This window comes from Bos taurus, chromosome 20 (assembly GCF_002263795.3).
Source record: "Bos taurus isolate L1 Dominette 01449 registration number 42190680 breed Hereford chromosome 20, ARS-UCD2.0, whole genome shotgun sequence".
In the NCBI taxonomy this organism is placed as follows: Eukaryota; Metazoa; Chordata; class Mammalia; order Artiodactyla; family Bovidae; genus Bos; species Bos taurus.
Window position 1 is genome coordinate 23,842,852 of NC_037347.1, and position 27,681 is coordinate 23,870,532.

General features: G+C 36.8%; 1 protein-coding gene across 1 annotated transcript in view; it reads left to right on the forward strand.

Moving 5' to 3' along the window:
- The window catches only part of DHX29 (DExH-box helicase 29), a 47,313-nt gene that overhangs the window by 12,703 nt on the left and 6,929 nt on the right, over window positions 1–27,681 (forward strand). Inside the window, exons 6-23 of the mRNA NM_001206134.1 lie at window positions 1,169–1,291; window positions 5,449–5,575; window positions 6,271–6,429; window positions 7,046–7,211; window positions 7,473–7,596; window positions 9,516–10,124; window positions 11,424–11,567; window positions 15,975–16,151; window positions 17,489–17,629; window positions 18,603–18,747; window positions 18,875–18,992; window positions 19,609–19,693; window positions 21,340–21,428; window positions 22,395–22,523; window positions 22,613–22,688; window positions 23,362–23,586; window positions 25,008–25,144; window positions 25,552–25,645. Coding sequence (NP_001193063.1) covers window positions 1,169–1,291; window positions 5,449–5,575; window positions 6,271–6,429; window positions 7,046–7,211; window positions 7,473–7,596; window positions 9,516–10,124; window positions 11,424–11,567; window positions 15,975–16,151; window positions 17,489–17,629; window positions 18,603–18,747; window positions 18,875–18,992; window positions 19,609–19,693; window positions 21,340–21,428; window positions 22,395–22,523; window positions 22,613–22,688; window positions 23,362–23,586; window positions 25,008–25,144; window positions 25,552–25,645 — 2,868 coding nt within the window. The remainder of the gene's footprint in view (window positions 1–1,168; window positions 1,292–5,448; window positions 5,576–6,270; window positions 6,430–7,045; window positions 7,212–7,472; window positions 7,597–9,515; window positions 10,125–11,423; window positions 11,568–15,974; window positions 16,152–17,488; window positions 17,630–18,602; window positions 18,748–18,874; window positions 18,993–19,608; window positions 19,694–21,339; window positions 21,429–22,394; window positions 22,524–22,612; window positions 22,689–23,361; window positions 23,587–25,007; window positions 25,145–25,551; window positions 25,646–27,681) is intronic.

Sequence of the window (27,681 nt, forward strand, 5' to 3'; positions counted from 1 at the left end):
ATACTGTGCATATCATGAAACATCTATGAACCTGGGTGAACCTAGAGAACATTATGCTGAGTTAAATAAGCCAGTCACAGAAAGACAAATATTACATGATGTCACTTACATGAAGTACCTAAAATAGTCATGTTCATAGAAACAGAATGGTAGTTACCAGGGGCTAAATGGAGAAGGGGCAAATGGGGAAATGTTGCATAATGGTAATTTTCAGTTATGCAATATCAATAAATTCTAGATATCTGCTGTTCAACATAGTGCCTGTAGTCAACAGAACAGTATTGTGTACTTTAAAATGTTAAGAGGATAGATCTCTTGTTAAGCTTTCTTACCACAACCATGCCTCTCCCCACAGCAATACACACACACACACACACACACACACACACACACACACACACAGAGGAACGCTCAAGAATTTTTGAAAGTAACAGGTACATTTAGTACCTTGGTTGTAGTAATGGTATCATGGGTGTATCAGTCAGTTCAGTCGCTTAGTCATGTCCAGCTCTTTGCAACCCCATGGACTGCAGCACAACAGGCTTCCTTGTCCATCACCAACTTCCAGAGCTTGCTCAAACTCATGTCCTTTGAGTCGGTGATGCCATCCATCCATCTCATCATCTGTCATCCCCTTCTCCCGCCTTCAGTCTTTCCCAGCATTAGGGTCTTTTCCAATGAGTCAGTTCTTCACATCAGGTGGCCAAAGTATTGGAGCTTCAGCTTTAGCATCCATGATATAAGCATATGTCCAAACTCATCAAAATGATGAGGGTATATATATATATATATATATATATATATATATAAAATAGTTTAAATCACAATAATATGTACAATTGTTAATGTATCAGACCTCAGTAAAGCTTAAAAAAAAAATTTGTGGAAACAGCATCTGCACAAAACCACTGTTAAGGAATAATACAGGTTTTTCACAGTTCTGTCAGTTTTTTGCCTCTTTATGTAAATGGATTCTTTGAACTATGTAAGTTTAGACTTACAAAGTAGTGTTGAGTTCCACTCATTTGTCCTTCACTATGATTTTTGAGACTTACGTGTCTACTGTTTCTGAGTGTAAAGAAATTATAAAAGCAGTGACACTTGATGATAGTTTTGACATCTTTTTCTAATTTTGATTTTTCAGATATTTGTTGTTTTTTTTTTCTAGCCAAAAAAGGATGAAAAAAAATTGGAAGTAAATATGAAAGAATGGATTTTGCGATATGCTGAACAACAAAATGAAGAAAAGAGTGAGACTTCTAAAAGTTTAGAAGAGGAAAAATTTGACCCTGTGAGTAGAAATTTGCATTGATCTTCTAGTTGGATGTTCCTCGCAAAATATTTAAGTTTTCTAATACTTAGTTTCCTCATTTGTAAATTGAAGAAATAGTTATCTCTAAGGGTTTATGTGAGAGTTAAATAATGCAACACTTAGGGGAAAACACGACACAAAATAACCATTCAATAAATGTTATTGCATCACTCCCACGTCTAAAGAGACAGTCGCCAAATATTTTTAAATGATTAAGTGTTAAGAGTATGCTAAATTATTCAGATAATTTAAAAAGCACATTATTTTATAAAGGAAAGCCTTTGCCTGGACAGAGAAAACCTACATAAGATAAACTAAAAATATTAGATTAAGTGAAAAAAATCAAGTTGTAGGAAGAAAATAACAATATATATATATCTGATTAAAGACTTCTATCTAGAATTTATAAAGAAGTTGTAAAAGGACAACAGGCATTTTATAAAAGCAGATATTTGGATGTCCAATAAACATGTAAAAATAACTTCAACATTGCTAGTTGTGGGAAAAATGAAAATGAAAACTGCAGTGAAATACTACTATACATCTATCAAAATGGCTAAAATTAAAAGATCAGTAATACGAAGTGTCGGAGAAGGCGATGGCACCCCACTCCAGTACTCTTGCCTGGAAAGTCCCATGGACGGAGGAACCTGGTAGGCTACAATCCATGGGGTCGCTAGGAGTCGGACACGACTTCTAAGTGAGCGACTTCACTTTCACTTTTCACTTTCATTCAGTGGAGAAGGAAATGGCAACCCACTCCAGTGTTCTTGCCTGGAGAATCCCAGGGACGGCGGAGCCTGATGGGCTGCCGTCTGTGGGGTTGCACAGAGTTGGACACGACTGAAGTGACTTAACAGCAGAAGCAGCAATAACAAGTGTTGGGAGGATATGAAGCAACCGAACACTCCTACGCTGATTGTAGGAGTACAACTACTTTGGAAAACTGTCACTTTCTTATGAAGTTAGCCATACATTTACCATATGACCTAACAATTTCATTCCTAGGTATTTACTCAATAAAAATGAAAATGTCATAAAAAAAAAAAAGCTTGTACACAAATATTCATAGCAGTTTTATTAATAACAGCCAAACACTGTAAGCAGCTTTAGAAATCATTATATAAGAAGGAAACTCACAAATAAGTACATGCTGAACAATTTCATTATATTAAATTCTAGAAAAGTCATCTATGCAAAATCAATCTCTAGTAAGGGAAACCAGATCAGTGGTTGTCTGAGCCCACGGATGGAGGAAGGAGATTGACTGTTAGGCATGATGGGGAAACTTTTGGGGATGATGGCAGTGATTTATGTCTTTATGATAATGGTTATGTGGATTTATAAATTTATCAAACACATTCACTTATTCACTTAAAATGGGTATGTTTTCAATACCTTTATAAAGTTGATTAAGAATGGAAGAAAGGAAGTTGTACAACAGGATGTGTAGTATGATGAACTCAGCTGAGTAAAAGAATACATACACACACTCACACACACATATATTTGCATCCTTTTGTATGCAAAGGAGACATCTGGAGAAATACACAAGAAGCTATTACTAGTGAGTAGGGCTGGGATTAGTGGGTGGGTTATACTCTTCTGTATCCTCTTGAGTTTTTTTTTTAAGCATGTGCCTGTATTAAAGTAACAAAACAAAAACAATTTATGATAGTACACGTTATTTTGAGGTTCAGAAAAAGAGGTCTCTTCTAATTGGAGCATTTGGTCAGCCTTACTGAAAAGAAGTGGGATTTGAAGGATGCATGAAGTATGCATAGGCAACAAGGAATGGGAAAATGGCCCAGATGGGTGAAATAGTGTGAATAAGGGTACAGAAGTGGAATTGTGCAAAGGACCTTTGCATATTAAACCATAATCAGGATAAAATGTGTGAGTACTAGCAAATAGGAGTAAACAGGTGAGTTCAACTGAGACTAGAAAATTTTGATGCCCAGAAAATGAATTCAAGAACTTTCCTGGACTTCCCTGGTGGTCCAGTGGCTAAGACTCTGAGCTCTCAGTGCAGGGGGCCCAGGTTCAATCCCTGGTCAGGGAGCTGGATCCCACATGCTGCAACTGGGACCCGGAGCAGCCAAATAAATAAATAAAATTAAAAAAAAAAAAAAAAAATAACTTTCCCTATTAATTATGAAGGCTCGCTAACTGTGTGGAGGCAGGTAACCCACAAGAATTTGACTTTCTAGGTCGAATTTAGTAGTGATTAATGTGATTTGCAAAGGGTAGGGAGGCCATTTGCTAAGTCTTGCACTTGCTCAGGTGTGAAATAATAAAGTCCCAAAGTGGAATTTGTATAGTTTTGGGGGGAGAGGTGGGAGCACACTGCACAGCATGCAGAGCTTCCCTGACCAGGATTGAGCCTGTGCCCCCTGCTGCAGAAGTGCAGAGTCCTAGCCTCTGCACAGCCAATGAAGTCAAAGTCGCTCAGTTGTGACCGACTCTCCGCGACACCATGGAGTGTAGCCTGCCAGGCTCCTCTATTCATGGAATTCTCCAGGCAAGAATACTGGAGTGGGCTGCCATGGGGATCTGCCCAAGCCAGGGATCGAACCCAGTCTCAAGCCCAAGAATACTGGAGTGGGTAGCTTATTCCTTCTCTAGGGGATCATCCCAACCCAGAAATTGAACTGGGGTTTCCTGATTTGCAGGCAGATTCTTTACCAACTGAGCTACCAGGGAAGCCCCTGGACAACCAGGGAGGTCCCCAAATTGGAACTTAGAAGAGAAACATTTAAAGGAAGAATCAATAGAAATTGCTGATTTACTGAACATAAATTAAGAAGCCAAAGACTGCAAGAGATTCGTAAACAGAGGGATGGTGGTATCAGTGCCACAGATAGGAAAGATTGAAAGAATGAGTGTGGTTTGGGTGAAATTGAGGTGATAGCCAATCCTTCTGTCTGTTATACTCTATTGCTGACGGCTTCTACACAGAATGGTCCCAGAATTGTGCTTCCTTAGTTGTGTCTTTTCCCCTCGACTCAGTGGTTGTGTCTCATAGCAGCACTGCTAATGCCCTCTTCTCTACCCAGAGCTTTGATGCTTCCCATCTCTTATTAACCTAACCTAAAGGAAAAACCAGTAATTTGAGGTTAGCTCTCTGTTTGGTTTTTGCTCAGCAGAGTTAAATTTTATAATACACATTTTCTCCAGAGGCCTTTTTTTTTTGTAATGTCCCTGACTGTCTTCCATAAGATAGAGATTATAGGAAGGTAGCTTTCAGAAATGGAGAAGGCAATGGCAACCCACTCCAGTGTTCTTGCCTGGAAAATCCCATGGACGGAGGAGCCTGGTGGGCTGCCATCTATGGGGTCGCACAGAGTCAGATACGACTGAAGTGACTTAGCAGCAGCAGCTTTCAGAAAAGTGTATTTTTGTTTTTTATATAAAGTCTTTATTGAATTTGTTACAACGTTGCTTCGGTTTTATTTTGGTTTTATGGCTGCGAGTGTCTTGTACTATTGCATATGCAGTCCTTTAAATCCATATATTTATAAAACGTGTAAAAGTAACTTTTCTTTTTACAGAAGTGAGCTCATACTTACATTTTATTCCATAGTTTGCTTATTTTATTTAACATGTCAAGTAAGTTTCTCCATTTGGATTCAATTCAGTTCAGTTGCTCATCATGTCCGACTCTTTGCAACCCTGTGGACTGCAACACGCCAGGCTTCCCTGTCCCATCACCAACTCCCAAAGCTTACTCAAACTCATGTCCATTGAGTCAGTGATACCAACCAACCATCTCATCCTCTGTCGTCCCCTTCTCTTCCCACCTTCAATCTTTCCCAGCATCAGGGTCTTTTCTAGTGAGTCAGTTCTTTGCATTACCCTCATTCTATTGCTTCTTGACTTTTCCCCCCAATGACTAGTTTTCTCTGTAGAGCATACCACCCTTGATTTCCAGTTTTCCTTTTCAATCAGTACTGCAGTGAACATCTGTGTACCTACAGATTTGCGCGTTTGTATTATTTCTCTATGAAAAATTGCTAAAAGATTTGTTGGACTGAAGAATAAGATCAAAAGATAACAGGTTTTGATACAATACATTGCCAGTAGATAAACTAATCTTGCTCTTCGTTTCTTTGTCATCATCTTATTTGGAACACCAGAATGAAAGGTACTTGCACCTTGCAGCTAAACTTCTGGATGCAAAAGAGCAAGCAGCTGCCTTTAAACTAGAAAAGAACAAGCAAGGCCAAAAAGAGGCTCAAGAGAAAATAAGGAAATTTCAAAGAGGTAAACACTTTAAAATTCTTAGATGTATTAATATGTCTTTTTTATTGGCTTTCCTAGGATGGTAGTTGCCTCTTTTTTGTATGTCTTCTCTTTCCTAACAGTTTACACTTGGGGTTGGCAAACTTTTGCAACAAGCCAAATAGTAAATTTAAGTTTTACAGGTTGTTATGATTACTCAACTCTGCTACCACAGCATAAAAGCAGCCATATACAAGACATAAGCAAATGGTTATGTTTTCACAAAAGTCTATGGATGCTGAAATTTCATATAATTTTCACATGGCACCAAATATTTCTTCCTTTTATCTTTTTCAACCAGTTAAAGATGTAAAAATCATCCTTAGCTCACAGACCATATGGAAATAGGTAGCGGGGCTGGATTTGGCCTACAGCCATAGTTAGTTAACCTGAAGTGTACACCATAAAACACTATCTCCACTCAAGAAGGAGAGGTGAATATAATTCCATGAGAATTTACTTTTAGTGAAGATGTTTTTCCTGGCCTTCTACATCTGTTAAGTGATTTGTTCTAAAAATGTTAATATATAATGTGAAAATAAATTGCCTTGAACTTCTAGCACAAATTCCTAGTAGGAAGGAAAAAGAAGCAATGTTTTTTAAAAAAAATTGCAGAGTAAAAAGGCATGAAAAACAAATATGAATAAAAACAAAATAAGCATCATTTTTTTTGGTAGAAATGGAAACTTTAGAAGATCATCCAGTATTCAATCCAGCCATAAAGATTTCATACCAACAGAATGAAAGAAAGAAGCCTCCTGTAGTCACAGAAGGAGAAAGTGCTTTGAACTTTAATTTATTTGAAAAGTCTGCAGCTGCTCCTGAAGAAGAAAAAGGTAAAATGAAGGGAGAGTGTTCCAAAGTGTAATTTGTAAATAGTAAAACATCAAGGACTATATAATTGAGAAATTGTATTAACTTTGTATTCCAACAAACTACAAAAGATGGCAGTAAAGTTACACTTCCACATACTTTCTTGGAAAAGTAATAATTATAATAATTTGTTTAGCATTTTGTGATTACCAACATCTGGCTTCAGCCTCATCTCTCTCCAGTTCAGACTCCTGCCAGAATTATCTTTCTGTAACACAGATCAAAATATGAGTTTCTGGTTAAAAATGTTAATCAGTTAACAAGTTCAAACCTTCTATTATGGCACTGACGATCCTTTGCATTCTGCCACAGTCTGCCTTTCCACCTTATTCTCCCAGCTATGTACTACAGCTGTATCATTCTTAAAACATATATTGTTTCATGGCTCCATGACTTTGCTCATCCTATTATCTCCTTTTAGGCCAGCCTTTCCCTTGCTCGAATCAGGTCTGTCCGTCCTTTTCTCACCTATTCTCTTAAAAAAAATCTGTTCCCAAAAGTGAGAGAACTTTAATCCTTCAAAAGATATTCTGTATTACTACATAAGCATTTTTAAAGAACCAATCTTTGTCATTTTAGAGAAAAAGAAAGAACCTCATGATGTAAGAAATTTTGACTATACTGCTCGAAGCTGGACTGGAAAATCTCCCAAACAGTTTCTGATCGATTGGGTCAGGAAGAATCTTCCCAAGAGTCCAAATCCTTCCTTTGAAAAAGTTGCAGTAGGTAGATACTGGAAATGTAGGTATGTTTTTGGTTAACTGAGTGAACTTTTAGAAAAATCTAAGATGAAGATACTTTTTTTCTTATGAGTTAAGTAGGTGTTCAGGAAGCTGGTTCCACGTCTCTAGGTTGATAGTGCCTATAAATCATTAGCTAGTATTAATATAGTGTTTTCTGTGAGAATATTTAATATAAATAACGTAAACTACAGTTCAGTGTTAATGGGATTCTGACCATTTTTACTTCATCAATTTTATTTTAAAATGTCTTTGGCTTCTTTTAGGGTGAGGGTAATCAAGTCTGAAGATGATGTCCTGGTCGTGTGCCCTACGATCTTAACAGAGGACGGTATGCAGGCTCAGCACCTGGGAGCTACTTTAGCTCTTTATCGTTTAGTGAAAGGGCAGGTAAGTTTTTATAGATCCAAGTGTCTCAAAATTCATTTGTGGAGTAATGGGTGTATTTTGTCAACATAAAACTATCTGCATGTGGAAGGGAGTATTTAATCGTGGCCCTTTGTGCCAGTTTTCTCTTCACTGAATGCTGCTTCTGAGTAGTCCTTGTTTCTTGCTTATTTATAATTTTGACTTTGTCTCATCTCCAAACATAGTTCAAGCTTTCTCTCCTTGGACCAGAGGCACTGAACCATTTGGTCCAGCTTTGCAAGCTACACTGATTTAAAGATTAAAAAACTGTGCTAGAGTGATTGAATTAAGGAGAGTTTTTAAACAATTGTTTTCCTTTAACGTTATATTGTCTCTCGACTTTAAAATATAAGACATTGGTTCCAGTTTTCACTTTTAGGTTATATCGACTAAAGCTTCCAGTTTAAGGAAGGATGAAAATAAGTATTACTGAAGAGAGCACTTTTAAGAGAACACTATGCTCTTTTTTTTTGGTTGGGAGTATTGTCAACATTTTCTCTTTGTAATAAACGTGTATATCTTTCTTCCTGGTGAATTAGAACTACTGAAAATTTAGACACTGATTAAGTGGAATTCCAAATAATAATTCTTTTCCATTTTCTCTCAGTAAAAGTTCTTAATGTCTTTATTTCCCTTGTTTTGCAAAATAAGGTATCATAAGGTAAGCTTAATTGATGGAAATGACTGTCAATGTTTCAAAAATAATTGTGGGCTCTTAATAAAACAGAGGCAGGATAACTTAGATTCCATCCAATGGAGTTCAAAGTAAAATACTTTGACTTGTAATATACAAATAGAATCTCAGCGGGGACTTTGAGAAATGCTTTGTGGATCATCTACATATTTAAATAGCACCACTATGAAGTGAAGTGAAGTGACTCAGTCGTGTCTGACTCTTTGTGACCCCATGGACTGTAGCCTACCTGGCTCCTCCCTCCATGGGATTCTCCAGGCAAGAGTACTGGAGTGGGTTGCCATTTCCTTCTCCAGGGGATCTTCCCGACCCAGGGATCGAACCCAGGTCTCCCACATTCCCGGCAGACGCTTTAACCTCTGAGCCACCAGGGAAATAGCACCACTATAGGAATAAATAATAAACATGTGTTTAATAGTTTATTGTGTTCGAGAATAAGCACTCGGAGAAGGCAATGGCACCCCACTCCAGTACTCTTGCTTGGAAAATCCCATGAACGGAGGAGCCTGTTAGGCTGCAATCCATGGGGTTGCTAAGAGTCGGACACGACTGAGCGACTTCACTTTCACTTTTCACTTTCATGCATTGGAGAAGGAAATGGCAACCCACTCTAGTGTTCTTGCCTGGAGAATCCCGTGGAGGGAGGAGCCAGGTAGGCTACAGACGGAGCCTGGTGGGCTGCTGTCTATGGGGTCGCACAGAGTTGGACACGACTGAAGTGATTTAGCATAGCATAGAATAAGCATTGTGTTTGATTAACTGAAAGTTTACCTCAGAGTATGCATATAAAGGAGGTATAATTATTAGCCCCATTTTACAAATTTAGAAACTAAGACACCAAGAAGTTGTTACTTGCCCAAGGTCACACAGCTAGTAAGTCCAGAAGCCTGAATATATATGCTGTTTATAGATTTGCATCATATGCATGTATGTGTGCGCTCAGTCATGTCTACTCTTTGTGACCCCATGGACTATATATAGCCCACTAGCCTCCTCTGGCCATAGAATTTTCCAAGCAAAAATACTGGAGCAGGTTACCATTTCCTACTCCAGATATGCTGTATATCTTTTATTAAAATACGGTAGTAACCTACTAGTTTAAGAGCTATTTTAAGAAGCAATAGCTATTCTTTTCATTTCTAACCTATTGAATTTTGGTATCCAGTAATTAGTCAACACAACGTATTACTATTTTTTTCCTTTATAGTCAGTTCATCAGTTGCTTCCTCCTACTTACCGAGATGTTTGGCTAGAATGGAGTGATGCGGAAAAGAAAAAGGAAGAATTAAATAAAATGGAAACCAATAAACCACGTGACCTTTTTATTGCCAAACTTCTGAATAAACTGAAACAGCAGCAGCAACAGCAACAACAGCATTCTGAAAATAAGAGAGAAAACTCTGAAGATCCTGAGGAATCTTGGGAAAATTTAGTTTCTGATGAGGATTTTTCTGCACTGTCCTTGGAATCAGAAAAGGTGGAAGATTTGGAACCTGTTAGAAACCTCTTTAGAAAGTTGCAAAGCACACCTAAGTACCAGAGACTTCTAAAGGAAAGGCAACAGTTACCTGTGTTTAAACACAGGAGTTCAGTTGTTGAAACTCTTAAAAGGCACCGGGTTGTGGTGGTGGCAGGTGAAACAGGGAGTGGTAAAAGTACTCAAGTGCCACATTTTCTCTTAGAAGATCTGCTCCTGAATGAGTGGGGAACAACTAAATGTAACATCGTCTGCACCCAGCCCCGAAGAATCTCAGCAGTGAGTCTAGCCACAAGAGTGTGTGATGAATTGGGCTGTGAAAATGGACCTGGAGGAAAGGTAAAATGTTCAACTCTACCTCAGAGAATGGTGATATGACATTACTTACCTGTGCTCTTGGGATCCAAATGGAACCTGTACCATATATGAATTTTGACCAATACTGTTTGTTCAATAGCACATCTCAAGTGCTTTTCATGTTTTCTTTGATAGGTATGATATGCCACTCTCCTTTATAGGAAAAGGATTGTAAGTAATTATCATTAAAATTCTCATGTAAAAGGAAAAATATATTCACTTTAATAATTGAGTACTCCAATATATTACGTTACTAAGTTGACCATTCAAAGAATATAAATACATACAGGTAAATTGTAATACCAGATATCTCAGTATCTGGAAATCTTTTCTGTAGGATATATTCCTGAATGATTTTCATTAGCTCAATGAACAGAAGCAAAAAAACAATATAGAAGACTATATCAGACTATTTTCAAATCCTATATATAAAAAAAAAATAGAAAAAGGAACTTAAAATACCTGTTGTCCTGTGTTTGGGGATAAAAGTGTACACAAAACTGGCCAAACCTTAACCAGAGTGACTGCAAAATGTAGAAATTAATAAAATTGGTTTAGAACCAAATATAATGAATTACAAGTTCATGTAATTCAATTTAATTATGCTTTGAATTGTTCTTTCTAGATAGGTACTTAACATTTTTGTTTATCTTTAAGTTAGATAACCCTTCATTAAAATTTTATGTGCAAATTTTTCTGGATTCTCTTATGACATGTAAGGGGACAAAGGGCACAATTTCTGTCTTATAAGGAATTTAAATTAAGGGGATGACAGACATGTTTACAAACACAGCAAAGGAATGACTGAAGGAGTAAGAAAGAAAATGTGATGGAAATAGAAGTGACTTCAGGATTCTCATCAGGCACCACTGGTTTTTAATGGTTGCAGCTTTTATGAGATCTTGATAGAAGAGTAGACTTAAGTTGTAGGAGCAGATCTAAAATTCTGTTCCTGAGCACCTCAATATTTTGCTCCAAGATAATTTCATAAGAAATTGATTAAATCTATTAATATTTCCATAATCATGTTAATGGTACTCAAAGCAGGAGAACAGCTTTTTGTTTCAAAATTCTGAAAAAAGTTTTTTCTTGTTTAAGTTGCCAAAACAAATTTTATAGTTTGGTATAATTGAAAACATAGGAAAGTAATAAATGGCACTAAACAGATTTACTTAGACTGCTCCATATAGGAGCAGGGCCAGCACCTGTACTTCAGTCTCTAAAGCTTATTTCCCAGATCATTTGTGAGAATCCAGTCTTGGCTCTGTGTTTTCCCTTCAGAATTCTTTGTGTGGATATCAGATCCGGATGGAGTCTCGTGCTAGTGAATCTACCAGGTTACTCTATTGTACAACAGGGGTTCTGCTAAGAAAACTTCAAGAAGATGGTCTCCTAACAAATGTGTCTCATGTTATTGTAGATGAGGTGAGTAGATTCTATCGCTGTATGTTCAGGAAATGATTCTGAACATTTTTGTGTTAAAAAGATGTTACTTCTAATACTAGGTAACATTTTCTTCATTTTTACTAAATGCCAAGCACTTTACATGTAATTAGTTAATTTCCTCTAACAAACAGGTCTCATGCTAATTGATACATTTAACAAATACTGTAGAACATTTGCTGTATGCCAGGGGCTATTCTAAGGACTTCATGTATACAACTTCATTTAATCCTTCCAGCAATCCTTCATTTAATCAAAAGAAATAGATATTATTATCCCTATTTTAAAGTTGAGGAAACTGAGGCACACAGAGTTTATATAGCTTACTCAAGTTCATACAGTCAGTAAGTTCTGTAGCTAGGAGTTCAAGCCTAGGGAAGCTGGCTGCAGACATCTCTTATCAGTTAGTGTGTGTTAAACTGATTTGCTTTGTACATAATTTTTTGAAGAAATTATATATATAGCATTTTAGTTATTTAAAATTTTTTTTCAATTTTCCCTGATGTAAAGTTTTTATGAATTTAATTCACCAAGTTCAGAAGGCATTAGTGAAAGTTCATTCTTTGATTTTTAATTAATAGATTTAATTAACAGATTTTTAATTAATATATTAAATATAGATTACTGGGTTATTTTCCTCCTTTTGGTTAGTAAGTATTAGAAGTATAGAGAGATACAAAAATGAAAATAAAAATTATCTGTAGTCTCATGATTCAGAAAAAAATTAATGTTGCCATTTGTACATTTATATATGTATTTTTTTATAGTTTGTATATTCACTTTATAATTCTCTCACATCATTAGTCTGCAAAAATACCATTTTTTAATAGCTTTATAGAAGTGTGTTATTTGGATATCCCATAATTTATTTAACCATTTTCCTGTTGTTGTACTAGTTCAGCTTAAGATGTTTTTAAATACAATATTTCGGTAATAGGTAAGTGATAGAAATTCAAGAGAAAGAAAGAGGATGTATGGCAGCTCGATTGAGCATGCCCATGGGTAACTTCGGAGAAGGCAATGGCACCCCACTCCAGTACTCTTGCCTGGAAAATCCCATGGATGGAGGAGCCTGGTAGGCTTCAGTCCATGGGGTCGCTAAGAGTCGGACACAACTGAGCGACTTCACTTTCTCTTTTCACTTTCATTCATTGGAGAAGGAAATGGCAACCCACTCCAGTGTTCTTGCCTGGAGAATCCCAGGGATGGGGAAGCCTGGTGGGCTGCCGTCTATGGGGTCACACAGAGTCGGACACAACGGAAGTGACTTAGCGTGGGTAACTGCTCCTGGCAGTGATGGGTGTAGCCATGTTTGTTAATACCTGGATTTTAGCAGTATCGTCAAGAATCAACTTACAATGCTAATTTGTCTGTTTATAATGAGAATTTTTTTCTGTTAGTTAAGATGAAATATTTGCATCAGCCAGTAGTTTTTCTGGGAACTCCAAATTATTAAAAAACTGTGTATGTGTGAGTCACTCAGTTGTGTCCAACTCTTTGAGACCCCATGAGCTGTAGCCCGCCAGGCTCCTCTGTCCATGGAATTCTCCAGGCCAGAGTACTGGAGTGGGTTGCCATTCCCTTCTCCAGGAGATCTTCCCAATCCAGAGATCAAATCCAGGTCTCCCTCATTGCAGGCAGATTCTTTACTGTCTGAATCACCAGGGAAGTTTGTTTAGTAAATATATATCAGAATGAATCCTAATTTAAAAGTTAGACCAACTGCAGGGAGCTGTTCTTTGATGGTTTTGTATTATTAATAGCAGTCTGTAGACCTGATTTACTGAACTGTGCTTCAGTGTGATACTCTCAGCCTCTTACTGAACAGTACAATAAGAGAAAACCCAGTGAAATTCATTATCATGTTAAATATAATGATGAAAGAGATGCTGGGACAGAACTCGTTATATTATTCAGGAGCTTCTTTATGAAGATGTTTAGGATGATACTCTGACTTTCTTATTAGGAATAGTTGTGTGATTTGTTTTAGTTTATGGTCAGTGTGAGAGTTATGCAGCTTTTCCTCTGGCAGCTGTTATGTTTACAGCCAATCTTTTTGCCCACCTCTCTAAAATGTACTTAATAAAGTATACATTTTATGTCTTATCCTCATTTAAAATTTTCTTTTTTAAAAAATCAATATTTGGGGACTTCCCTGGCAATCCAGTGATTAAGACTCCATGCTTCCACTGCAGGGACACAGGTTCAATCCCTGCTTGAGGAACTAAGTTCCCACATGCAGAGCAGTGTAGCAAAAAATAAATTTTAAAAAATGATACCTGTATGAATTACCATCTATTTGAGGAGGTTCCCCAGATCTGTTTCATCTATCAGAAAATATTTCTCTCAAGCTTCAGATAATATCCTGATCAAACCAGTAAAGTAAAAATATCCAAAATTATTCCTTCTTTCTTGCATATCCTCTAAATCAGGTCACCTGGACTTTGTTGAATTTTTTTGAATACTTCTCTCATTCATATACTTCTCTCTGTATTTACTGGCATTGCCCTCATATATGCTACCATTATGTTATTTAATTACTTAATAAGCTTCTAATTAAACTGCCTACTTTCTGTTTTGTTCTCTTCTACATTCTTCACATTATAGCTAGAGTTACCTTTTTTAAAACAAAGTTCAAACCACATGATGCCCCTACTTTAAAATATCTTACTCACTATCCTGACTCATTAGGATAAAGTCTCAGCTTCTTAACAGAGTTTACGAGACCTCATATGAACAGATTACTGAGCACCTCACCCTCTCTGTCTCTTGCCCATTCCTCATCTCATGCTCAAGGCATTATTTTTGTTGCATCATTTCTTGAAATGTAGTATGATCCCACTGTCCTCCATGATTTTGCACAAGTTATGTCCCATGACCACTTCTCTCCCTTTTTCATACTGTTCTTTCCTCCTTTTTTAAAAACTCATTTCAGTTCTCAGCATAGATATCAATTCCCTCTTAGCAGCCTTCCTGACCACCTGAATTAGCTACCCGTTGCTGTACAGCAGGAACTAATACAACATTGTAAATCAACTATAACTCCAATAAAAAATATATATATATAAACATATATAAAATATATATATATAAAACAAAACCAAAAAAGAATATTAGACTGAAAAAAAACCAAAATAGTTGCCCTTCATATATAATTTCAAGCCATTCTATACAGAATCCAATTATAAGGCTATAAACTCTGAAATGACTATTTCAGTCATTATTCCCCAGCATCTAGCACAATGCTGAGTACTATTTGTTGATCTCCTCTGATAGCCAATCACTCTATGAAATTTGTATTGTTTTATAGAAGAAGAAATAGGCCCAGGGATATTTGAATAACTTTCCCAAAGTCATATTTTAATTGATCAAGCCAAGAAGAATTAAGCCTAAGCAAGCAATTCCAGAGTCTGAACATTTAACCACTATTGCCTCCCTTCCACGCAAAATGATCAAACCTATTTTAATTTTTGTTGATCAAACCTGTTTTAGTTTTTGTTATCTCAATGTATTCTATCTTTTGTATGCTGCTTTAAATCTCAAGAAATAAAATGGGGTAGAAATAAATCCAGTACAGCAAATGGCAATATAGACTAGTACATCCAGCAGATACTAAGTTCTGACAACATCCCATGTTTTAATGCTCTTTAGCAAGTTTACAGTGCTCATCCCTAAAATGCATCTGTTCGAAAAGCATAAAACCCATTTTTTAGGCAGTTGATAGAACCTGTCAGATTCATACTAAAATAATTCCCCCTTTGCAGAAAAGTGTATAAACGATCTGTCTTGCTGCAGTTTTGTGTCTGTTCAATTATATATTAGTGGCAGAGCTTTTAAGCATTACACTGGCTTCTGAGTGAAATTTGGGAGATACTTTAATCTTATCAGCTGAACAGTTATAGACTATCTCCTAAGGTAAGAGTCTTACTATCATAGCTAATCTTGTTCATTATATGCTGATTTTTACTGACTTCAGTTTTAAAGAGGGTGACTTTATTTTCAATTTGGAAGATCTACCTCATTTGAAACACAGCTTCTCTCACCTTCTCTATGTATTGACTGTATGTAAATATTGATTAACTTTTAGTAGATTTGAAGGTCTGATTGTTTTAACTTCTTAATAGACCTTATTATGTAAGGGCTTCCCTGGTGGCTCAAATGTTAAAGAATCTGCCTGCAATGCAGGAGACCTGAGGATGATCCTTTGGTTGGAAAGATTCCCTGGAGAAGGAAATGGCAACCCCTCCAGTATTTTTGCCTGGAGAATTCCATGGACAGAGGAGCCTGGTGGGCTACAGCCCATGGGGTTGCAAAGAGTTGAACACGACTGAGCAAATAACACACACAGACCTTATATATGACTGTTTTTTTTTATTCTCTTTATACTAGGTTCATGAGAGAAGTGTCCAGTCAGACTTCCTACTAATTATCTTGAAGGAAATTTTACAGAAACGTTCTGATTTACATTTGATTCTCATGAGTGCCACTGTAGACTGTGAAAAGTTTTCTACCTATTTCACACACTGCCCTATTCTGAGAATTTCCGGAAGAAGTTATCCTGTTGAGGTAAGTTTTTTTAATAATGCCTATGTAAACAGAAACTACGTGCCCACCAGTGAGTGTCCCCAGAAGATAGGCCCTTAAGTTTGCTGCTGCTGCTAAGTCGCTTCAGTCGTGTCTGACTCTGTGCAACCCCATAGATGGCAGCCCAGCAGGCTCCCCCATCCCTGGGATCCTCCAGGCAAGAACACTGGAGTGGGTTGCCATTGCCTTCTCCAATGCATGAAAGTGAAAGGGAAGTCGCTCAGTCGTGTCCAACTCCTAGCAACCCCATGGACTGCAGCCTACCAGGCTCCTCTGTCCATGGGATTTTCCAGGCAAGAGTACTGGAGTGGGGTGCCATTGCCTTCTCCCCCTTAAGTCTGAGCCTAGAACTATTCCTAAGGTAATGCAAGCCAAGAGAGGACCTGGAGCTGGCCTTGGGAATCAGATAGTTGAGCTGCCTTGACTAAGCTTGGGTGGACTGGAAGGATTGTGCTGAATGACATACCTCAGGTACACAGCATAAAACACAGTTCTATAGCAAAGCCAAATCTACATCCAGATTGGGGTCACTGCCTAACAATAAGGAACTGCTTTTCCACCATGTGGAAGTCGGATATGAGAGTTGGAGTATAAAGACGGCTGAGCGCTGAAGAATTGATGCTTTTGAACTGTGGTGTTGGAGAAGACTCTTGAGAGTCCCTTGGACTGCAAGGACATCCAACCAGTCCATCCTAAAGGAAATCAGTCCTGAATATTAATTGGAAGGACTGATGCTGAAGCTGAAATTCCAGCACTTTGTCCACCTGATGTGAAGAACTGACTCATTGGAAAAGACCCTGATGCTGGGTAAGACTGAAGGCGGGAGGAGAATGGGACAAACGAGGATGAGATGGTTGGATGGCATCACCGACTCGATGGACATGAGTTTGAGTAAGCTTCAAGAGTTGGTGATGGACAGGGAATTCTGGCGTACTGCAGTCCGTGGGGTCGCCAAGAGTTGGATGCAACTGAACTGAACTTTCCACCCATCCCTCAAATTGAGGGGGATTTGTCTTTGAAGCTTTCTTCTATTCTCAATGTTTGCCCTTTTGGTTCAGCTGATAAACAATCTTTAAATTGATTTTCACATGTAAAAAATATACATCATAATGTACTTTGTCCTAGAACTGCTAGGGACAGATACACATCTATATCAGGCAAGTTCTTCATTCCCAAATAATGCAGAAAAATTGTTTTTTTCATAATATTCTAATTAGCATGTGGTAACATTCAGGAAGCTAGCAATCCCTTGTTCTCTTTAAGATGATATTTACTGAAATGAATTTGAGCTCACTGTTGATATGCCTTCATCTGTGCAGGTTTTTCATCTTGAAGATATAATAGAGGAAACAGGCTTTGTACTGGAGAAAGACTCAGAATATTGTCAGAAATTTCTGGAGGAGGAAGAAGAAATAACCATTAATGTTACAACCAAAGCAGGGGGAATAAAAAAGTATCAGGTAAGAAGAAAACATTTTAAAAGACATCTGATGATGATATCCAAGGCACAAACTACCATAAGAGTTTTAAAGTCATGTGGCTGGCACAGTGCATTCAAATACATTTTGTTAGAGGAATAACAGATACGATTATGAGCAAATTTTAAAGATAATTTCTTTAATCTTTGTTTTATTGACTCTTTTACTGTTTTTACTTACTGTTTGGTTTATGATATTTGCTTTATCTCAACACCTTAAATTGGCTGGCGCAGGCCCAGAGTCTAGATCCCTGCCACTGGTTTTCTTAAGAGCCTTTGTGCTGGCATTAGCCATCCAGGGAAGCACAGTTCTTCATAGAGAGTTAGTTTAGTCTGAATGACATAATTTTAGGAATATCACAAAAGCTATGCTCCTGCATTTTGACCAGTGGTACTATTTACATGTTTTCACTGTATCTACAATATTTCATTCATCTAATGGACAAATTTAGTCAATCTTTTAATTAAGCAGATAAATCAAGGAAGCAAAAACTAAAATCTTCTTAAAACTGTAGAAACAGAGATTAGAAACAAAAGAAAGACGTCAAAAAATTAAAGGTAGTATTTCAAAGGAGATAGTTGGAACTCAGCAACCAAAGTAGAATCTAGAATGAGGCAGGTGTAAATTACTTAGTAAAGTTATCACGAACTCTTGGCCTGCTTTTCAGTTGCCACAGAACAGTGCAGCCATTATTCTGTTTTTCTTCATTTCTTTAAGTGTTTACATGCCAAGATTAAAAGTTTTGCTGTACTTCAGGGGGCTGGGTGAAATTAATAGGATAGAGATGAAATTTTATCATACTTTAATACTGTTAAAAATTGTATTCTTGCTATATTTTAATGAAATAATGGTGACAGAAAAATATAGATTTAAATAAACGCAAGTAGCTCGTTTTTTCCTTCCTTGTCTTTACTTCATATTTTTGTTCAGGTTTTTCCTATTATGTTTCTTTTAGGAATACATCCCAGTTCAGACTGGAACAAGTGCTGATTTAAATCCATTTTACCAAAAGTATAGCAGTCGCACACAGCATGCTATCCTCTACATGAATCCTCATAAAATCAACCTGGATCTCATTTTGGAACTTCTTACATATTTAGGTATGTACCTATTTCTAATGTGTCTCCATTTGTTTTGATAAAACTTTTCTACTAACTGGAGATGTTTTATTAATATTTTATATGCTGTTCCTTATTTTTGAATACTGTATCTTTCAAAAAATTTCAGACAGAAGTCCTCAGTTCAAAAATGTTGAAGGAGCAGTACTGATCTTTTTACCAGGCCTTGCTCACATTCAACAGTTGTATGATCTCTTATCAACTGACAGAAGATTTTTTTCAGAACGGTAACTACAGATCTTCATTATATTCCTGGTAGTTTTAAAATAGAGCAGTGTTTTGTACATTAAAATTCTTGATCAGAGCTTTCAAAGTCTTTTCACCTTTATTTAAAATTGTCCATGACAAAGCAATTCTTATTTTAACTTTCTGTTATAGCATTTTATCTACTAAAAATTTTAGGTACTTTTTCTACATTTGTTTTATTTTTTTAATATGATTTAGCAGAGGGAAACTTATAGTTAAGAATAAGATGGTGACTCCCCTCCCCACCCCGTGGGACGGTGCAAAACCCCAACAGCACTGCAGCTTATCATCCACACAGACTGAGCTGGCTCTTTACTGTGTTTGTTTTCATATAGTTTATTACTGCTGTTATCATTATCACTTTGGCATCAGAATATATTTTTTAAAATTCTTTAAACCCTACATTCATATAATTCATATTAAATTTTTTCTCATCAATGAGTATATATATATTATTCTCAGAACTTTTGTGTGTGTTTAAAATTTTTCATAATAAAACATTTTTAAATTGCTTCCTATTTGCAAATAAATTTTGTTATTCTTTGCAGTGTCTTCTAAAGAGAAACTCTTGCTAAGAACTATGATTTTAACTTTCAGATATAAAGTGATAGCTCTGCATTCTATTCTTTCAACTCAAGATCAAGCTGCAGCATTCACACTTCCTCCTCAAGGAGTCAGGAAGGTAAAACTCAGTACATCAAATTTATATGTGATCCACCTGAGAACAGTTCATGAAAATGACTCCCTATCATCAAAGACAGTTATTAAGTGCCCTATACATGGCAGATTCTAGATGCTCCACAGTCTAATATCATCAAAAATGAACCCAATATTAAAATTCAATTTATATTTATATTATGTTAGGTGTTTATATTATGTGTTATCAATAACTTTAGAGGAGTGGTAGGAGAAGGCAATGGCACCCCACTCCAGTACTCTTGCCTGGAAAATCCCATGGATGGAGGAGCCTGGAAGGCTGCAGTCCATGAGGTCGCTGAGAGTCGGACACGACTGAGCGACTTCACTTTCACTTTTCACTTTCATGCACTGGAGAAGGAAATGGCAACCCACTCCAGTGTTCTTGCCTGGAGAATCCCAGGGACGGGGGAACCTGGTGGGCTGCCAGACGTCTATGGTGTCGCACAGAGTCGGACACGACTGAAGCGACTTAGCAGCAGCAGCAGCAGTTTAAAAACATGGCATTATTGTTGCTTTTGAGAAGAAAAAGTCACTACTATTCCTTCAAGAAGAGAACACAAAGGATGTTTGATGTCAGAAGCTACTTAAACCCTGGGAGGATTCTTTTTTTTTGTTCTCTATAATCTATTCATCCCTGATCATTTTTGCAACACAGAGAACATTAGGTTAGGAAACAATCTTAAGGTATTTTCATTGTCTCCTGTCTTCAGGATTCTGAATGAAGAGATACTTGGAAAAAGTTTCTCAGATTCTTGTCCCAAAGCTGCTGCCATGTCTGTGGCCTTTGACAACCTACTCAGCCTTACTTTCTCATCTTTAAAAGGGGTTGAATTAAATTTATGATTTTCTAACTGTGCTCTGAAAAATCCAGGGGTTCATAGGTTATGCTCTGATCTGTAACATTTGGGCTTCTCTGAAAGATTTTGTCTGAAGAAAAGAATTCCACCACCTCTAAACACTTTGATCACCTAGGTCCTATCTAAGTCTTAATAATCTGGGTTCTCTTTCCTAGGATGAAGGATAAGCAAGCATTCAGTATTGAGATAGAGTGATAACATAGTGAACTGACCTAGAGTTTCCTAAATGTTTCACCTCCAAAGACTCAACAGAAGAAAAAAACACACACACAAGAAGATGGGCTATTCAGCCATCACCATTAAGAACTTTTGAGCTAGAAAGGGACCTAAGAAATATATTTCTACCTCCTAATTTGAGACCAGAGAGGTAAAATGACTTGCCCAGGTCGCAAAGCTAATAAGTAGCAGAGCCGGGGCAACAACCCACCAGTTCTCCTTACTAAAGAAAGTATTCCCTAATAATTGTAAAGTTTCTGCTGAGCAGTCTCCATTCTCTGACCCACTTTCCCATTCTATGTGTATCATTTTTAAAATGACTGACTAGAATTAAGGGACTAAAAGTATTTCTGTTGGAAATACTTTAATAATTAATGAGGTGATAAAATTAATTAGAGCAAATTTAAGTTACACAGCAATAGCAATTAGATTGTGAATTTTTGTAAAGAATAATTGGAATTCACTTTTTAAAATGCATTGGCTAAACTAAAGAATTTTTAAGTGATGGCACATGGCTGAAAGTTGTTACCTAAATGTTTTGGCTTTGTGTTTTCAGATTGTTTTGGCAACAAATATTGCAGAGACAGGTATCACTATTCCAGATGTTGTATTTGTAATTGATACTGGAAGAACGAAAGAAAATAAGTAAGTTTGCATTTTCCTCCCAAATCAAAACATATTTAACTTGAAAAGGGCTTGGGACTCTTGAATTGTTAGGAGACATCACAGAACCATCCCAGTCAGTACATGTACTGCCAAAACAAGCACTAGATCTCAGAATCACATGGGGAACATCTCAAATGTCCTAATTCTGTCCAAAACAAAAGGTTTCAGAGAAGCTGTAGGGAAGTTTTAAATGTCTGAGAATAAATGTCAAAATTGATGTCATCGGTTTTCCCATAAGTAATATCAGTGTACTGCTACTGATAGGAAAGTGCTAAGAAAACGTTCAGACATAAATACTTATCAGTTAGTTTGTAAAATAAATTGTTTTACAAAAGCATTATTTGTGGGATTATAAAAAAGCATGGGTTTTAGAATCAGAGTTAGATTATAAATCTCTGATCTATAGTCTTGAGCAAGTAATATGACATCAGTTATAATTATCAGTATTCTCCTCATATGTAAGTGGGAAAATTAAAATTTCATAAATTGAAAGTACGTAGTACAGTAATTGGAGCATAGTAGATGACTTTAACTGTTAAATAACTTTAACAGAAAGATTATTGCTTTATAAATGTTTTGATGTTTATATTTAACAAATAAGGGAGATCATCTTTGTGGTCTATTCTAATCTATATACACTGTCCCTAATCTTAGAAAACTTTAGCAATATTTGGAAATGAGTATGACTGTCCAGTACAAAATATACTCCTGATTTTTTTTAACTGTACCTTTAGAGGAAGTGTTTTCAGGGTTGAACTGTATTTTGTGAAAGGTGCTTTGAATTGTGATGTTCACAGCAGAATTTCTCACTTTTTCAAAGAATTCTTATTGCATAATTAATAGGCATTCTAATCTTCAACTTTAGAATCAAATACTTCCCTTTTTGTTTTTAGATTTTGATTTAAGTCGGTTATCTACATATTATCTCCTAAAACATTTTTCTAGGTACCATGAGAGCAGTCAGATGAGTTCTTTGGTTGAGACATTTGTCAGCAAAGCCAGTGCTCTGCAGCGCCAGGGGAGAGCTGGGCGGGTCAGAGATGGCTTCTGTTTCCGCATGTACACAAGAGAAAGGTATGGCATAGCCTGGAGATTAAAAACACACAAACCAGCGTGGCATTTCTGATAATATGTGTTTAGGATTATATTACCTTATTTTTCAGATTTGAAGGCTTTATGGACTATTCTGTCCCTGAAATCTTGCGTGTGCCTTTGGAGGAATTATGTCTTCATATTATGGTAATCCCAAGGGAATTTAGATGAACTTTTGTTCTCCACCCCTTTCTAAGAAAAAAGAAAAAAGAAGACCTAAATTTATCTTACCTTCTGTTGCACTAGATTTTCAAGTATTTTATTTACTCTGCTCTAAGAAATTCCCCCTTCCCCCATATTTTGTAAGTAACTCACTGTGCTTTAAATCTGCCATAGGCACTCATACTTTAAGAAATTAAAATACAGACTCATAGCCCAGAACCTGGTTCTCAACTGGGGATAATATTGCTTACCAGGGAAAGCCTGGAATGTCAGGAGACATTTTTAGTTGTCAGAACTGAGGGGAGAGGGAGACCATGCTATGGACATCTAGTGGGTCAAGACCACGGATGCTGCTGAACACTCTACAGTGAACAGCACAGTCCCCTAAAACAAAGAATTATCTGGGCCCACTAACAACAGAGCTGGTCTTGAAAAGTCCTGAACTAGACCAAAGGCTTCCTGGTATGAAAGATCTAAAATATCCTTCAGTTCTTAGATTTTTTGGTTCTATAAAAATCAGGAATGAAGAAACTAAAAATATGCAACTGGAAAAATCTCCTCTTTGCTTAAAATTTTACTTAAATTTAGTTCCAGTTTGACCATCTTTTTTTAAATTTTTTCTGATCACATCCAAATTTATCACTTTTTCAATCTGCAGAAATGCAATCTTGGTTCTCCTGAAGATTTCCTCTCCAAAGCTTTAGATCCTCCTCAGCTTCAAGTAATCAGCAATGCAATGAATTTACTCCGAAAAATTGGAGCTTGTGAACTAAACGAGCCTAAACTGACCCCACTGGGCCAGCACCTTGCAGCTCTGCCTGTGAATGTCAAGATTGGCAAGATGCTTATTTTTGGCGCCATTTTTGGCTGCCTGGATCCAGTGGTAAGACAAGCAACACTGCTGCTTCTTCACTGTAAATATCATTTTGCTTGGGGAGGTATTAAGTTGGGAAAAAATTTTTAACTAAATAGAGTGTCTATACTAACATTACAGAGAAGGCAATGGCACCCTACTCCAGTACTCTTGCCTGGAAAATCCCATGGACGGAGGAGCCTGGTAGGCTGCAGTCCATGGGGATGTGAAGGGTCGGGCACGACTGAGCGACTTCCCTTTCACTTTTCACTTTCATGCATTGGAGAAGGACATGGCAACCCACTCCAGTGTTCTTGCCTGGAGAATCCCAGGGACGGAGAAGCCTGGTGGGCTGCCATCTATGGCGTCACTCAGAGTCGGACACGACTGAAGCAACTTAGCAGCAGCAGCAGCATACTAACATTAAAGCCAGAAAATCTGAATGCTTAATGAAAATTTTTGAATATTTAACTTTTTATATTTATATACAAGAAAGTATCTTCACCCATATACTCTTGTGTATTGTGGGTATTATTTTGTAAAAGGGTTTTGGCTTGTAGACTTCTGCTATCAAACATCCCACTTGAAATATTTACTTAATTCTTTCTGTGTGTGTGTGTGTGTGTGTGTGTGTGTGTGTATGTATATAGTAGATGATTCATATAGTAGATGGATTCATTGACAGTTTTGAACTCCACACTTTAGAATCAAAACTTCCTTCCCTTTTTCTGGGTTTTCTCTGAGCTAGCAATTACCAGCAATTCTGTTTTCTCAAATTATCTCAGAATTAACAAACTTTTTGCCTCTCTCTGAATCTCTTGCCTGCTTTGCCATTCCAACTTTATCAAGTTGTAGCCTTTTCTGGGACTACAAATAAGGCTGTTTGAAATCAAAATGGGGAGAGTATAACTTACTCTAGTCTTTTTTTTTTCCCCTAGTATCAGAAATATATACCAGAATTGTGTTGAGTCCAAGAAATATCTACTGCCATGATAGTTGATCTGAAAAGCTGCAGCAACAACAAATGGGTTGATATATAGTCCAGATTATTTAAGAATTTAATATTTAAGGAGCATTGTAGGCAATGGAAATTCAGACTCAGAGTCAAGATCTCTGATCTGTGATTAAGGAATTTCTTTTAACTGTGTGACAGACTATCAGTCTCTTGCACAAATACTCATTTTTTAAAATCCTGATTCTGTTGCTATTACTTCCCTGTCTCACAAAGATAATATAAAAGTAAATGATAGATTTTTTAAATTCCATAAAATGAAACTAAAAGTAACTAACTAAAACGAAAATGCTAGCTATTATAGAACACAGTAAATTCAAAAGAAGAAGCATGCAACTTGAAAGTGCAGTTGTTTTATGATTTGCTTTCTATTACAATACAAATCAGCTTTCAGTGTGTACCTCTTTAAGGTTAAATTTTTTTGTTTATTTATGGGCAGGCAACATTAGCTGCAGTTATGACAGAGAAGTCTCCTTTTATCACACCAATTGGTCGAAAAGATGAAGCAGATCTTGCAAAATCAGCCTTGGCCATGGCAGATTCAGATCATCTGACGATCTACAATGCATACCTGGGGTAAAGAAATAATCTGGGTTTTGTCAGTAGGTCAAACCTGGAGGTATTAACTATTTAAAAAATTTATCTTTGACTTTTATTAAAAAGATACATTTAAGGTTTAAATTTAGTATTAGTTACTTCATCTGTCAGGTATAATTATTTTAGAGATTTGTATTTTTATAATCCTAAACTTTAAGAACAATGTACTTTGTATTACTATGTGTATATTACCTTATATTTGAAGTTATTAATTTACTGTTATACATAAGCAAAAAATACCTGTATTGTAGTTGAAATTGGCTAGCTCTTAAAACAGGCAAGGCCCTTCCTCATTTTACATGATTATAATATAATTAAAGCTATGGTTAGTACCTCTGAAAGTGAGAGTTTGGAAACATTAAACTTTGGTCATTTTTCTTACGTAGATGGAAAAAAGCACGGCAGGAAGGAGGCTATCGTTCTGAAATAGCATATTGCCGGAAGAACTTTCTTAATAGAACATCACTGTTAACCCTAGAGGTAAGTCTTAATGCAGCTGTCTTAATTTAGGGTCATATGGTGGACCAGTGGGATTATGTTGGGAAAAGAAATGCCTAGGATAGTGCTTGACACATAGTGTTTAATAAACATTTGCTAAATTAATAAATTTGTGATTTTTTTGTTTTGTTTACCACAACAGGTAACCTGTATTACATGGTTATTCAAAATAGTATTTAACAGGGACTTCCTTGGCTGTTCAGTGGTTAAAACTTTGCTTCCAAAATAGTGTTTAACAATCATATTATATTCAGGAAGTGGTCAAAGATGCAATATGATTTCATAGAAATAACTAGTTTGGGAATTAGGATAGTTGTCTATTCAACAGCTCAAGCTTGGAGAAGGTTAATTTAGTCTCAGTTTCTCATTTTAAAAAAAGAAATTGAATTGGGGATATGCTACAGTTTTTCTCAGCTCTGAAAATCAGTTGTTACTTTGAATTATCATGGAAATTTTCAACTATACATAAACGTGACAATAGTATAGTGAACTCCTGTGTACTTACTTCACACTTCATAGTTACCAACATGTGCTCAGTCTTGTTTTACTTATACTCCCCTTAATCCACTCTCTGCCCTCTAGATGATCTTGAAGCAAATCCCAGATGTCAGGTTGTTATATATCTCTGAAGTATAGGACTTGTTTTTTTCTTTAGCATTATCATGCCTTGAAAAATAATTCCTTTATATCGTCAACTATACAGTGTGTAAATATCCCTGATTTTTCATATTTTTTTTTTTACAGCTAGTTCAAATCATGATCCACACAAGGTCCACACGTTAAAATCGGTTGATACGTCTCAAGTGTAGTACAGCATTTAAAGGGAAATGGTGTTTAGAGCAGACGTGCTATAAAAGCATTCAGAAAATAAACTTAACCTCTCACATAATTCCCCTATTCTATGCTCATATTTTAAAAGGTTGTCTGGCTTGGGTTCAAGATATGGAGAGATAAGCAACGCTCCTTTGTCTGCACTCCACTTCCTCCAGACCTTCAAGTTGCCCCCCACTCCCTTCCTTCTATCAGCCTTGTCTTCACCTCCCCTAGGCTACAGGGTTTTCAGTTCTTTACCAGTCTGGTGGTATTATAGCAACTGTCTGTCTGATTTTTCTTCTCCTGGAATTGAAGTCCCTTAAGTCCCAAACCAGAAAACTCAAGGAAATCCTAAATGTAAACTTCATCTTTTAATCACTTGTATCCTGTCTACTTTAAAAATGCTCATCCTTGTGAGACAGCAAAAGAGACACAGATATAAAGAACAGACTTTTGGACTCTGTGGGAGAAGGCAAGGGTGGGATGATTTGAGAGAATAGCATTGAAACATGTATATTATCATATGTGAAATAGATCGCCAGTCCAGGCTTGATGCATGAGACAGGGCGCTCAGGGCTGGTACACCAGGATGACCCTTAGGGATGGGATGGGGAGGGAGGTAGGAGGGAGGGTCAGGATGGGGAACACATGTACACCCATGGCTGATTCATGTGAATATATGGCAAAAACCACCACAATATTGTGAAGTAATTCAGTTCAGTTCAGTTCAGTCGCTCAGTCATGTCTGACTCTTTGCGACCCCATGAACTGCAGCACTGCGGCACACCAGGCCTCCCTGTCCATCACCAACTCCCGGAGTCCACCCAAACCCATGTAAAGTAATTAGCCTCCAATTTTAAAAAAAAGGCAAAAAAATAAAATTGGATTTTTTAAAAAAAATACTCATCCTCCCTGTGGTATTTTAGCTGATTGGCATTACTAAAGGTAGAAAAAGATTTTAAGCAACAAGTTTAGATGGTTGCCATTAATAAACATGGTCAGAGTTCTTCAGGAAATTGTTTCCCAGAGACAAGTGAAGAAGGTTCTCGCAGTCTAGGATCAGAGTCCTCTGTAGTTCTTCCTCAGTGTCTCTATGAGCCCATCCTTATTGAGTAAAACTATTGAAAGCAGAGCTACTGTTAAAGTAGATATACTGAATGAAAATGCATTCAGGCACATTTTTATTGCTTTCACTTATTAGACAT